The 15,492-nt window shown below is 36.4% G+C and overlaps 1 protein-coding gene across 1 annotated transcript in view; it reads right to left on the reverse strand.

Annotated features, from left to right (window-relative positions):
• Positions 1-15,492, reverse strand: part of POLR3B (RNA polymerase III subunit B) — a 67,617-nt gene that overhangs the window by 35,151 nt on the left and 16,974 nt on the right. The window contains exons 12-18 of the mRNA XM_042837746.1: positions 15,022-15,156; positions 10,207-10,368; positions 6,704-6,904; positions 5,104-5,266; positions 3,445-3,598; positions 1,601-1,675; positions 823-921 (exon numbers count right to left, since the gene is read on the reverse strand). Of these exons, the coding sequence (XP_042693680.1) occupies positions 823-921; positions 1,601-1,675; positions 3,445-3,598; positions 5,104-5,266; positions 6,704-6,904; positions 10,207-10,368; positions 15,022-15,156 (989 nt within the window). The remainder of the gene's footprint in view (positions 1-822; positions 922-1,600; positions 1,676-3,444; positions 3,599-5,103; positions 5,267-6,703; positions 6,905-10,206; positions 10,369-15,021; positions 15,157-15,492) is intronic.

Below are 15,492 nucleotides of genomic sequence, written 5' to 3' on the forward strand. Positions count from 1 at the left end.
ATAAACCTACTGATCAAATATTTCATGGAAGTAACCAATATGCTCCTATGTGTAGCCTTACTTGACAGAATGTTGTCAGAGCAATGCTGAAGTAGAAAGATATGAGGACTTAAAAATTTTAAAGAAATGTTCCTTTTATATGGAGTTTCAAATCACACTCACAAGCTAGAGGGTCTTTTACCTATGCAGAAAACACACACACCCAAAAAAATAATCAATAAATCTTTTTAAACAAAAACTACGTGCCAGGAATGGGCTTTAACATATGGTAAAGATACTTAGAATGATACAGACATTTTTATTGGGGCCTATTGTACATCAAAAAGTCAAATGGAATGTCTCATCCTGACACTTCAGGCATTTAATGTAACCCAGTTGTCTAGTATCCCCATACATTAAGAACAAAGAAACTTTTCCAAAGAACAATCACAAAATCTTAATATCATTGTTTAACGAATGGAACCATCTCCCTTCTGGCTTCCTAATGTATAAAACTACTCATGATGAGCAGCTCAATGATTAAAAAAAAACAAAACTACCTCCAGAGAATTGAACTATATACCCTTAAATATTCCATATTATGGAGAATTAGAAGCTGGGGTAGATCTCCCAAAAAAGACAAAAGGTAAACCACTTTTTGTAACTATCCCACAGATAATTAAGGATGTCTGGAAACTGATACCTTCTATCTGGGGTTGTTTTAATCATTAGCAAGGAAGCAGTATACATGTATAAAAATAATAACATAATATTCTTGCATTTTGGAGAGTCACTCTATGAATTTTTTTTATACATCAGTGTTTAGTCTGAATGCATACTTACTTATTAATTGTATGCTCATACAGTGCAATGTTGCAGTCATTTTCTTCATTCACATCCAAATATTCAACAAGGCCTTCATGCAAGAAATCTTCAAAATTCCTGTTGTTAAATTAAAAAATCACATTGGAAGTATGGTCTTTTCTTATGTTTCTGCAAAAATTGAATTACAGAATGCCTATATTGAAAGAATGTAACGTGTGGAATACAATCTAGAGAATTCATTTATATTAAACCTCTGCATTTTTAGTATTCAAAGAAAACTGCATCTTCAAGCAATCAATTCCCTTATTTTGCTGCTTCACAAAGACTGACTGACCAGTGATACTTACTTGAACAACAAAGTAAAATATCCTGAATGTATTCATCATCACCATGATATCAGCAAAGCATAAGCACTTCATTTTCAATCAAGAGGAAGATGGAAATCTCCCTGGAACTTCCACTTGTGGGAAAAGGAAGCTCTGAGAGATTTTATTCCATGTAATTGACAAATTTCATACCACACACACACACACACACACACACACACACACACACACAAAAAAAAAAAAAAAAGGACAAAGAAAAACTAAGACAACTACACTTAATTTGACTCTGAGACAGAAAACCTTCAAAACACTGATTTACACACGTAACTTATACATGTAAATGTATAGAAGAACACACTCCTCTTAATGGCTAACCAACACTGTGAAATGATGGACTGTCTAAATAATTTCCACATAGTATTTACAAAAAGATGTAAAGATTATGAAAATAGTATGCTTGAACTGAGTACCTGTAACCCTGAGCCAGTTCTTCCATATGCTTGTTTGTTACTGCAGGTTTTTGCTTCTTTACAATTATATAGGGTCTACAAGTAAAAGGAAAAGGAAGAATTACAATTGCAAATACTTGGGTAACAGTTTGTGCTTTCAGGACACTGCAGCCATATCAACCATTTTATAAACTGATACAGCCAAATAGACACAACCAACAATTATTCAGACCTTGGTTTGAAACACAGGTGTCCTGAACTGGCTTTTTGTCCTTTCAGTAGCAAAAAACTGCACCAGAAAAAAAATCAGATTTGAATTTTGACAAAGCCATCTTTTTTCTCTTCTAAACCTTTAAACTAACATTTTCTAAGTTTTACCTGCACATTTTGTCAATGGCTTTAAGAGATTTAAACCTTATTCCACAAAGCTAAGAATAGCATTAAGTTCTACGGATATTTCAGGAACTCCATGCAATAGAAAGTCATCACTTTGTGCTGAAATGCCCACATGCAGAATGTATTTTGCTGATACTTAGAAAGCGCTGGCATTTACTATTGGTTGCATTACATGAATCCATAAATTTCAACCACACATGGGCTTCTGAAGGCTTCCTTATTGCAAGGAAACCCTAGCACAAAGGATGGCACGCAAGAATGAAACATCAAGGGCTGTTGCTATTTGGACAAGTTGCTCTTATAAAGAGCAGCAAATAGCTACAAGATACTTGTGGAGTCCACTCTGAAGTCTAAATAACTGTTTGAAGACTAAGGAGCACTTTTAAATGGTTAATAAGGGGATCTGAACAATTACCGGGTGGGGAATGTCACAAAGCAATTTGGTTAATTCCTGGAAATACACACAATTTCACTTCTCACTCTTAAAAAAAAAAAGAAAGGAAGGAAATAAAAAAAACCCCACATCAAATCAGAACTTTTTCAAACCTGGATTAGCCTAACTGGTAAGGTGATTTCTGTGCTAATGCAATATGGCCGTACCACTGCATGTCTTGAGTGGGTGTGATTAGCTGATATTTATGAGTACTACTTCGGGGTCTTTACCATGCCTTACACAGCATTCAGTATGCTCTGAATTTCAATTAACAAACAAGGTGGAATGCCAACTGTAACTAACGTATGCACATAGTTCTTATGTCATTCTGCTCCCAATCTCTTTTTTGTTCTGTTACACCTTGTTCTTTAACCAACCGATTCCTTTTTGCTTGCCTTTGTGACATGACTGTTATCAAGGCACTCTCTGTGCAATAAGGAGTGTAAGCACTCAAGGCAGAGACCTTCCTTACAGATTTAATGAATTCCCTGCCTAGATAACAGCAAGCAGTGAACTAAACCAAAACTTTGAGACTTTCCTTTTACAACAGAGAGCACATGCAAGCCTGAGGGAGCTTTGTACCAGAAATAATGGCTCTTGAAGGCAAAGGGTAGCCTCTCATTCTACAAAGTGGTATCATGTCCAAGAGGTGGCTGCTTGTACCTTGTTTAAGTACTCTGATAACTTAAAAAAAAGAAGTAAAGAAACAATCCAAGGAAATGGACTATCACTGCAGTTGCCAACCAAGTTGATTTCTCCTTCTTCCTTTTTTAAGAAGCTGGAAGCAATATTTTGCTCTAACTTCTTTATAGAGATAAAACTAATCTATTCAGGCTTTTTTTGGGAAGTTGATTGACTACATAATGTGTCTTGCCTACCTATCTTCTTTGAATGAGGGTTATTTAAGGAGAAAATAAATGCTCAAATTCCCCTGAATTTGAAACCAGTTTTTATGTTTAAATCTGTAGTTCCTTCACCCAGTGTACTTACAGTGCACAGAACAGTGCTTACTAGATAATTCTGATAGGACGCTTACCTGCACAATCTCCCTCCATCAGAGGAAATGTAGACACATCTGTCAGAAAGATTTGTAGAGATGGAAACAAATTCATTGATATAACCAGCTCGTCGCATTATCCGAAACGTGTTGACTAGCTTTTGATGATCACGTATGACACCAAGGATGTTACCTATTCAGAAAGGGAACAAGTTCATGGCCCACTCTATGGCTCACTCACATGCAAACTCTGATCGTGTCTAACATGTACAGAAGTACTTCCCACTTCTTGCAATTAGTATACATATTTAAAATACATATCTAAGTATTCTCATGCATGATGAGCAAAGAAGACTAAAATTCATTTTTGAAGAGTCATCTAACCAAGTTTATCTTAACATATAGAACACAACTTAGTACAGTGTCATATTAAACAAAACACAGGGAGACAGCCGGATATAAATGTAGGAATATGCACTTGAAAGACTTTCTGTCCTCTTACATCACATACTTAAATTTGAAACAAATCAGACAACCACAAGGCCAGATTCTTCTAGAATTAAAACAAGAAACTAATTATATTGATCAGTTTTGCTTCATTAAGTATGAGATCATCTACATTTTGGAACATAAGTGATCTTGCTCCATACTACAGATGGAGTGTCTGAAGGAAGAATCCAATCCTTCTGCTTGGCATTTCCCTTTAGACCATAAAGCGAAACAGGAGGAGTGCATGTGGTTTCACTGAACCTTATCTTTAACATATTGCTAAAGAAAAGCAGAACTAAGGAATGCAGTTTAGTCAAGTGTTTCTTTCATGTAACTGAGAAGAATAACTGCTGTTTAATTTGAAGGTAAATGGAAAACTTACTCACAGTGACAGACCTTAAATACTAATCCCTGAAGTGGATGCTGCTGACAAAATCATAGTTTTTAACATGTCACTATTTTGGAATCTAATATTATAGTAACTGCTGATTAGAAATACTGAAAGATCAGCTGCAAAAGGAACTTAAGCGTGCAGAAGCAAAGCACATGTGCCAAATCATTCTTCTAACAAAGAAAAGCAATGCAGCTTGTTTTAAGTCTCATTTTTTATAATCATTCACAAAGCAAGTTGCTGCTTAAAAGGCAGTTTTAAAGAGAACAGCATTGCTAAATATTGCAAACAGTAAATGCTGGCTTCCTATTTTTAAACACAGTTGCATGAATAGATACAAAAATATATGAAGACTGCAATAAGAAGAAAAAAATTCTGTGAATGAAGCTCTGGATTTATAAAATTAAAGTTATCATTTTAAGAGCATTATTCTTTTTAAAAAGCACCTTAGGAAGGTCAACTAATTGGTGAATGACTAGAAAACCAACCAAACAAAAAAAATCTGTAATGGAGTATAAATATATTTGTATGCATTCATGCAAACCTGTATACAAACAGTACTGAAACTCAAAAGAGCTTCAATATCCCAGCTATATGCATTTGCAGAGTTCTGAGGACAACTTCACACACAAATAAATGCCATCATTTGACCCGTGTCCTCTGCTTAACCCTATCAAATATTTGCTGATGAAATTACAGGGGAAATTCACAGGGAATACAACAACTGTGTTTGGCCACGCTCCAAATATCGCAGCGTTTCTGAAGAGTAACTCAAAATTGGCAACAAATCAGAGTCAGACTGCTGAAGAGTTGCCTACCATTCAGGAAAACAAGGAACACATTAGGATATGAAAGTTCTTCACCACAGAGCAAATTCACATCTTCGACTCCAAGATTACTGGCTAGTTTAATGATTGGGCCATCTTCCATATCTGTAGTAATGTGAGTCATCAGAGCAAGGTTTTTAACCAAACCACAAGCCTAAAGAAAGAAAAAACAATTTAATCTTGTATCCATTCGTGGAATCACAGAATCATTAAGGTCGGAAAAGACCTCTAAGATCATGCAGTCCAAACATCCACCTACCACCAGTATTTCTCCATTAACCATGTCCCTTAATACCACATTTAAACGTTTTCTGAACACCTCCAGGGGCGGTGACTCCACCACATCCCTGGGCAGCCTGTGCCACTGCAGCACCGCTCTAAGAAGAAATTGTTCCTATTATCCAACCTGAACCTCCCCTGCCATTCCCTTTAGTCTATTGCTAGTTACACAGCCGCTCCACCTCACAACAGCCGCTTTTCAGGCCACTGCACAGAGTTACAGAAGAAATTCAAAGCACAAAACAAATTAAATACATTGAAAATTAGGAAAAAAAAAAAGTAAGTACTTTCTACATTGCACAGAAAGGTAATGGTTTAGCATTCAAAAATAAAAAGTACAATTTGTAGATATGAAGTTAACCAAAACATGTATAACCGTTTATTTTTCTCTCTTTAAAGCAACATCTTTATTATTTACATAGAAAAATCAAGGAAATAAAATTCAGCAGCACGACAATATTTGGACACTTTATTGTCATAGCACATAGTTTTTAAAGATAAAGTACATGAATAAGTACAAACAATTCAGTTTTAGGTTAATAAAAAAGAAGTTAGGTTAATAAATTTTAAGTTATTAGAATCGATTGTTATAACTCCATCCATCAAAACTTCTTAATTTTAATGTAATTTTACCACTATATCTTTGTGGAGACTTGAAAATAACAATAAAATTATTTGCAATTATTTGCAAAATAGGTAACAAAAAGCATTTAAGTATCTTAAACAGCATAATTTTACTTCAGCTGCTTAAGACTAGCTCATATTGATTACATATTTACTCCAGAAGTCCAAAGCTCTCACAGGGCTTTCCATTCAGGACGTAGAAAATGAAAAGATAACAATATAAAGGAAGACTGCCAGCATCAATAATTTGGTTGAAAAAGCTCCATATTTAAAGGTAAGATAAAGCAGTTTCTGAAAAATTAATACAATTCCAGAAAAATTGCAGGTTGATTGTAATTTCAAAACAGTATGCTCATTCTAGAACAAAGGGATAAGAGTTGAGGATTCCTTTTCCTGTCCAGATCAAAACAGAGCAAAGAGAGCAAAAATAATTCAACCTAATGATTTCTCAACAAAGCTTCTAGCCATTCCCTTCTGAAAGGAGAACAGTATAGTAAGGAGGACCAGGACGTAAACTGATGGGATGTGAGAAGACAAACAAGCAGTGCTACTTGACTAAGGATAATTTCTCTCATCAAGAACCCTCCTCAGCAAAATTCTTCCTCTGTCAGAGGACTGCTTCAAACCAAACAGTGCCACCACTGCTCAGGAGGACAGAAATACTGACAGCAACATACAAGTCCCTTACCTCTCCTTCAGGAGTGTCCGATGGGCAGAGCATCCCCCACTGAGATGGCTGCAATGATCGAGGACCACTCACTTTCCTTGTCTTTTCAAACTGAGAAGAGATTCTAGTCATCATTCCCAGAGCAGATATGTAAGACAAGCGGGACAATACTTGAGTCACACCTTGGCGGTCCATTTTGAATCTCTTCAGAGACCAATTTCCCTGTAGAACACAACGAGCATTTAAAAAACAGTTATCACAGTTTATCTGTCTTTCAACACTGCATTCCTTTTTTCAAGATTTAGACTGAACAACCTCAGGAGCTTTGCACAGCCAATACTGCCCATTTCATAGAATCCCAGAATGGCTTGTGTTGGACAGGACCTTAAAGCTCATCCAGTCCAACCCCCTGCAGTGGGCAGGGCTGTCACTCTCTAGATCAGGTTGCCCAGGGCCCATCCAACCTGGGCATTTATTTCATACAGCTGTCTAACTACCCATCTGTATATAAACTACTGGTTATGACACACTTACTAACTGAAGTTGAAACAGAAGAATTGCTATTCCAGATGATTTTGCTATAACATCTTCAATTACACAGAGACTGATCTTCACATGCACACAGGTATATCAATGCTCAAATTTAACAAAAGTAAAAGTTTTTCTGGCCTTTTTGAGTATGTCAACAAAAGGGGTGCTTCTTTTGTGTGTGAAATATACTTTTACAGTAGGTCCTGCTTCAGTTCTGTCTTTTTTGTGATTTATTTTGATAGGAAACACAGATGGTTATACTGAAGCAATCTGACATCAAAGTCATGTGCGCTTTCTCAAAACCTTTGGGTATCAGAATCCAGAGGAAAAAGACTCATTCATGTGTCTTATCTTCAAAGAAGGGTGGGAGGTTTTAGGTCTATCCACACTTCTCCAGTGAGTTTACATCAACTAGAAGAGATTCATTCATATACCAATGATTTCACGCTTTGTGACTGTCAAGGGCAGTGTTACTTGTGGTTTCAACTAGAACAAAGGAGTTCAGAGAATGTTCTAGAACACAATCACGTTTAAATGGCAAGTAGATACAATAATATCTACCAATACCCAGCAGTTCACTGCAACCTAAACTAATGTTTCAGCAGGCTATTAAATTTAGATACTATGTATCTTGATTTCAAGATCCATACTCCATATATAGAGAGTTCCTGGTACCTGAGTCAGTAGATACAGCACATTTTTGCCCAGTTGTTACTACTTGCCCCAGTCACACTACCAGTCAGTCCAAAGGGAGCCAAGAGCCTGAATGTTTTCTCTAGGACTGCCACCTCCTAATCCATGCAACCTTTTGACAAACTCATGCCAGCACAGCTAACAAAGAATTTAGAGTTTGCTTGCTATACTGCACTGAAATCTTTTTGCTAGGTTTCTTTATTTATACATTAACAGCATAATCTCATCTTTTGATTAACAGCGAGAAAAATTGGGATGGATACTGGCTTATTTGCCTACATTACAGAGACGGTTAAGTAGTCATGAGAATCTGCCTTTTTCCCTTGTTGCAGAAAGGGTGAAGACATCATATCCAACAGCAAAAGGCCTCACTACTTGTTCATCCTTCTCACTCACTCACCATGACACTGTTACAGGACTGGAAATTATCAGAATATGAATGGAGAGTAAAATAAACCAGTAATTTATCCTCATGCTAGAAATGATTGTAACCTGAACTACCACTCAGTTTTTCTGCACTGTCCAAATGACTGAAATCTCAGCAACAGAAAAGGGAGGTAAAACACTCCCTGGAGAAATAATGTGAAAAAATTATTTATGCTTCGGAAGTGTCAGAGTGACTCCTTCAAAGCTGTCTAAAACAACCCAAACAGGTCAGGGCTGCTGCAAGATAGAGGACTTCCTACTGAAAACTCCTGTATCAAAATTCCTTCTTCAATGGCACTGCATGATTTTGTAGGCTCTGAAATGTCAGTTAGGTCTGTACTATTTCTGCTCACTTACTCTCCTCTGGTATTTCCAGGATACACAGACTAAGTACCACTGAACACCAGTGTACAGAGGATTTAGCAGTGTTATGAATTATTCTGCATGCTACTAGTGTAATTACAAGTCTGTTAAGTTATCTCATGCTCTTTGGGACTATCACTGAAGCATTCTGGTGAGATTGGAGATTGCTGTTTCCAAGAACGATGTTTATGGTATTTGCTTAATCTCTTGAATAGTATGCACTGGGCATTGTTCCTGAGAAATGATTTTCAGTGCTTAAGAGCAGATGGTGTTTAACTGCTTATGTGACAGTAACAAAAAAAAAAAAAAGTCCTAAGACAGCAGAAGAAGGAAGACTTCACAATATGTACTGAATAGTTTGCAGATTTATCTCTGTCAGTCCAAATGGAAAAACTGGCACCAGCTAGAAGAAAGCACAAGCATTTAGAGAAACAAATCTGTCAACTGTTTTGGGTACGTGCACTATAGAGATTTAACTACGTTTCGGGCACTCATAAAATTAAATAGTGATAAGCTTTAAACACTGGGATTTGTAAGTAACAGACTAGGTTGTTTCAAATGCAATTTGTGGAGTTAATTTTATTTACAAGAAATGAAGAAAAATTTCAGTTTTGTACTGGGCAGAAAAGCCCTCTCAAGAGTTCCAAAGATTAAGAAGCAAGTTGCACGCAGTCTACCAGCAACTAAAATACTTTCACTGATCTAATTTATTAAAAATTCACGTATTTCAAAGTCATTTACAAGCTACTAGCTAGATTGCAGGGATTATCACACAAACTGTTCTTGAAGATATGCGAGGTGAGAGACAAAGTTAATAATTACATCTTGCTCTCGTCCACTGGCATGAATGAAGATATCCACTCTAGTAGAAGGCAGATATGAGCAAAAATCTAACCACGACAAATTAGACTTGATTCCAACCATTTTACAGTAACATCTGGTCTATTAGTTTTCCCAGTTAAATAGTTCAGTATCGCTATCATTGACGTAACAAAAAAAATACTGGCTCCTAGCTACAAATTTGATCACTAAATTTACTTCTACTAGCTAGCTCATATAATTAAAAAGGCATCACTCTTCAAAGAGCTCTTTTTTAGCAATTGTCTTTCCTTCACAATGTGTTCTTTTCCTGTCATATTTCAATCATATTTTGCACATATGATATAGCCTCAACTTAATTAGGTAATAAAAAAATATCACGAACCACACAATAAAGCAGAACGCACAAGACAGCAAGTTGGATAAACAATCTCTATTTTAAATTGGTCTGTTTCTACTGTTCCATCACAGATACTACAAACACCTCTTTTAATTAAATGGGGAAATAAAAAATTGGTTTGAAGAATAACGATTTTTCATCCAATTCCAAAAGCCATGTCCATGACAGAACTTTGCAATTTTTGATAGATTTGACCAAAGACAGTGGAGCCATCAGAACAAAATTTACACCACTTCAGCACTCAGTACAGTGGAAAAATCTTGTATATTAGAATTAAACCAAAAGTACTTACTGTGGAAATGGCATTGACCATGCCATTGGTGATTTGGTCCTGACGCATGTGCTTCACTACATCAAACTGAGCTGCACGTTGCTTGGGGATTACCTGGTCAGCAATCTTTTTCAGCTCAGAGTTAAATTTTTTGAACAAATCTTCAAACAGAAGAGAAAGAAGCTGGAAATACAAAAAAAATTGGATTAAGGTCTGGGAAAAGTGGAAGAACGCAGGTGTTTCGATATTTCTACCCTTCTGGTCAGCTGAAATGCAGCGTTTGTTTCTTACATATTACTCTCGTAAGTTTTTTTTGCTTAATTTCTCAGATGTTTCACTTTAATAATTTCAAAATAGAAAGCAAAGTAAGAAGAAGAGTCTAAGCCTATCTATTAATCTTTTTTTTTTGTTCTGACCTTCACAATATCTTTGCATATGCACCCATCAACAGTCAGAAAAAAAAACAACCAAACAAACAGCAATACATCTCTTTAGAAGCATTGCAATTTAAACTCCGAATGTCAGGAGGACTAAAAACACAGCAGCTATCAAATGCCAGAAATGGTAGTTCCCAGTGTCCAAGGCACTGTAAGGCAGAACAAGCTAGGCATTCAGCCATCACAAGTCAAGATGTCCTGGTGTCAGTTGTGCAATCTAATTTTTTTATGTGAAGAATTAAAACTGAATTATAACTGTATCCATTAAACATAGTCTTAATATCTCCTTCTCTTCTGGAAAGAATGCAAACTACTCTTCATACTATCATTGGGATGGGCCATTAGATTTCACTTGCTTTTCTCCACTTACATGTCACAACCAGACTGATCAAAGTGTTAGCCAAATGACACTGTAAAGCAGCTACATAGATTATAAAATATCATTTTCACTAGCATCAGTGCATTTAAGTATGACAAGATCTACTAGAAACTCACACAGTTGTATGATTAGGCAATACAAGATTGTCACTACCTTTCACAGAGATTAAGAGTAGACTAAGACAGTCTACACGAAAGATGTAAAGAGCATTTAATGTGCAGTCATTAAATAGTAAAACCTTATATAGAATAGTGATCATGTCACTGCATGTTAACTCTTGACAAAAACAGAACCCTATTTCCATTCAGAATAGAGAGTCTTCAATAAATTTTTTTTTTTTTTAAACCTGGTCTTGATACATCATGAAGGTTTTGGAGACCCTCTTCCTTCCTGATCCTTGTAGTACCATTTTACAATGCAACTTCCTCTTACTACTGTTAAAAGAAACTCAGTCACCTGAGACTCACTGCAGTGTCACAGCTTTTTTAAAGCCAAATTCAACTAGAAATGAAAACATCTTTCATGAAGTATTATATTAGGAAGGACAACCCACTGGCATCTCCAAAAATCAGATTATGAGAGATGTGTTTCAAATGGAGGGAAAAGGGATGTGCACAGTTTTAAGATGTCTGAAAGTCTTGTTAAACACAAAACAGACTGTTTTGAGGTCAATCCTGGTATACATTTAATCTCAACAGGTTTCCGTGCAGAAACTTTTGATAAAAACACGTCACATATAAAGACAATAGTTCCATTTTTGATTTCTTGATCTTAAAAATCTTTACAAAGTCTCCTAGTTCCACGTGCTGTAGGGATTACAACATCATCCTTCTTCTCTGAAATAATAAAGCCAAACCCCAAGTACACAAACTTTGCCAGTCTGAAAAGTGTTATGCTTTGCTAATTTCACTCACGGACTCTCAGTTTGTAAGAGCTCTGACTATCTGGCAAGGCAGAGTCTCACAATAACCACATTATTTAGGTCAAGAGTGGGCGATTAAAGAAAAAGGATGGAATGCCAGTGATAATATTCAATGGATTTCATAGTTAGTCCAGGGCCTTTCAGCCTGCTTAAGTCAGGATCACTAAAGAGCAAATTATATTAAAGAAAAAAAAATACTGACAGCTCATCAATTGATTTTCATTGAAAATCCAAAGAAAAATTAATAAAGAAGTTAAGCTGCTGAAATACAGTTTCACCAATTAGCTTAATGTCAGAGAATTCTAATTAGGCGCCTTGAGATTGCTATTTAGCGTTTAAGCCTTTTGAGTGCCAAATTCTCCCTTTCACACAAACTGGTTGCAAAATTAAAGACATTAGGCAGCCTTAATTATATTATCAGAACAGCTGGGATTAGCCAATCTCTGAAGTCAAGGCGGTATTCTTTTGTCACAGGGTAGAAATCCCTTGCTTTCCAGGGTGCCGGATTTTGGTGCTGTTCCATATCTCACCCATACAAAGCAAGCTGCATTAGAAACAAAAAAAAATGAGGACAAAGAACAGAGTAATGCTTAGCAAATAATGAACACATTAAGGAAACAGAAAAGGTAGGTGAAAAGATTAAGCCTGAAATCGGTAGGTTTTGCTAACACCTCAGCTGGCACCTGGCCTACCAAGCCTCTCGTGGCAGAAAGACTAAGAGAAAGCTCTGTAAACCAGCTTGGCTAGTGGATACAACTCTGTTATCTAAAGCTAAAGCACATTTCGTACTCTCTTGTCCCATGGGGTGTGAAATTAGCAGCTATTGTTTTCACACATCTTTATAAACACAATGCCTTTTATGTCTCTGCATTGTTTAGACCGCTATGTTTTTCTCCTCACATGGGAATCTTTTCTTTTTTTTCCTTTATTCAAATTATAAATCAACAGGATTTTTATTCCAGGAACATGCTGGCATGAAAAGAAAAAAATAACAACAACAAAACCCCCTCACTGCTCATTTTATCCGCACAAACTTTAGCTAAACACAAACATTTAGAAACTGACAAAAAAAAGATTTCTACACTTCTTAGTCAGTAATCAAATCAACAATATTAAACTGATAATACAGCAGAGAGGAATTCAAGTGTTCAGCTTGAAATGAGCATTTAAAATATCACAAGGGATCCATAACTGCTCTTAAGCAAGTGTTACAGCCTCCCCCCTGTGCAGCTCTCCTTGATGTAGAAAAAATATGCATTGCCTTTGTTATGATGATCCTCTACATTTAAGACCCCTTCCCAGTTAATTTAAAACAACTTTGGTTGTTAACATCTGTGAGCAGAAGCCTTTTTCTTACAGCCTGTAAAAACTTCTTTCCGCTTTATTTTCTGCCTCTAAATTATCAAGAAAAATAACTACTTTTCAGTCCAGCTAAACAAGAGCATATGATAGAGCACTAATTACATTGATTTACAGCAACAATGCTAAAGCAAAATAAATAAAAAACAAAACAAAACAAAAAAAGCCCAACAAACCCAACAAATAAATCCATTGTAGACTGAAATATTTGTCCCACTAGAATATTGAAATTATGTCTTATTATTCTGCTTTGCTACAAGAGTAGAATCCTAACGGACAATTACACATTAACTTGAAGAAAAGAATTCCTTTCCTATGTGGTTAAGAATTTTCATTGTTTAATTTGTACTCAGAGCACCATCCTAATTCTGCTGACAACTAGGAAGCAAAGTACATTTTTATTCTGAAGTGACTGCAAACTGTGTGTGCACATGCAATCTGTATTTGCGTTCACACATGTGGATGAGAACAAGCGTGAGTGGGAAGGAAAACAGGGATGTGAGGCAACATGCACTGTACTCCTAAATAAAAGTACAGTAAGATGAGAATTCCCATAAGACTGGAACAGAAACTGATGGATATTGTTATTTGTACTGCAACAGAAACCCCAAGGCAAAGGACGTGGGGAGCAGAAATGCAATTTCCCATGATAAATTATGTATATTTGTTTGGATTTCTGATGCGTGATCAATAATCACAGATTATATTGACTGCAATAACTCCAACTTAAATTCACAGAGATTAGAACAATGAAATCCAATTGTTATCTAAAGAAAACATCCATGCCAGGATAATTAAGCTGTTCCTTCACCCAATAGGCAAATTCGTACTGCTTTAGGAAAACATGGCGGGTTGATGGTTGGACTACATGATTTTAGTGGTCTTTTCCAACCTTAAACATTCTATGACTTTCTAAACTTCATTTCGCCAACAGCCGTTAGCCACCAGCCTCCTTGCAAAAGAATGGTGCCAATCATGCATAAATTCAGCAAGCAAAGAAACCCATGCACTCTACTTTAATTAGTCAGTCAAGTTAACCTACTATTTTCAGAAATTTCAAATAATCCCTCCTAGTTCTGCCTTTAGTAAGCTGAAGATTTTTCCCACTAGTCATTTTCTGTCAGAACCAGAAGGCACACAGCTGCACCCAGAAAACACAGCAAGGGCTTCTGAAGCAAATCAAGTGTTTGCGCTTCCATTTTTGAAGGCTCAAAACAGAGCTTATTGCCAGAAAAGAAGTATCTAGTAAGGCTTTAAACCACATACTAATCATGTTACTCTAAAGGCTAGATGAGCAGTTGATAACAAATAACCAATCACAGGGACTTCTCCTAATTACAGATGGCTCAAGCAGTTGTTCTGCTAACTGTTGCAGAACCTGGGTTCTCCACAGAGGCTGAGCCCTGGTTTAATATATAAGTTCTCTCAGTACAATGCTTCTGTATGGGGGGATGGATTTACTGCAGAAGTCTTGGCACTGACAAAGGTACAATGGAAGTAAAACTGATGCAGTATTAACAGTTTTGCCTTTTCATTTGTTGGAGGGGCAGAACAGAAGTCAGGATACAGTTTATTAGTCCCAACAACCTATCTATGAGTTAAAACAGAAAAGCTAATGAAAATAATACCAGAGGAAAATGCTTCAGTTGAGAAGGCAGGGATTCCCCTTATTATACCTCTTTTAAAAACAGGTACTAACAAAACCCCAAAAGAGCCTTAGCTCTGAAGTAAAAACCTACCTGCCCTGCCAACTCCAAGCGTTTATTTCCATAGTAGTCTCTGTCATCTACTTTATTTTCTCCTTGAGCCAGAATTACTCTGCGCACCATTACTGCTGTGTAAATGCATTTGGCACGGAAATTGAACTCCTTCACCTGTAATGAAAGAAATGAAGAACAAACTGATGCTTCAGGACCAATTCCTCAGTTCTGACTCAGACACCAATTTAAAACACAAGAGAACATGGCTGGACAAAAGGATTACAAAATAGCATTCTGTAGTTGAGAATGTTCTCTATCAAATAGCGTTACTGTACTCTTTGTATCTGTTGTAGTTTCCATGGAAATAAACTGGAGGCATTTCTTTCAGAGCAAGTAGTACAGGTACAGGTAAAGACCTGAAGTAACAGCTGACAGTGTCTGGCTATAATTCAGTGGTACAGCATTTCATAAACAGATTACTTTTGACTCAGTTAAAATATTTTTCTTCAG

Source organism: Centrocercus urophasianus, unplaced genomic scaffold (genome assembly GCF_019232065.1).
Source record: "Centrocercus urophasianus isolate 14NV4802_14NV808 unplaced genomic scaffold, USGS_Curo_1.0 seq_73, whole genome shotgun sequence".
Classification (NCBI taxonomy): Eukaryota; Metazoa; Chordata; class Aves; order Galliformes; family Phasianidae; genus Centrocercus; species Centrocercus urophasianus.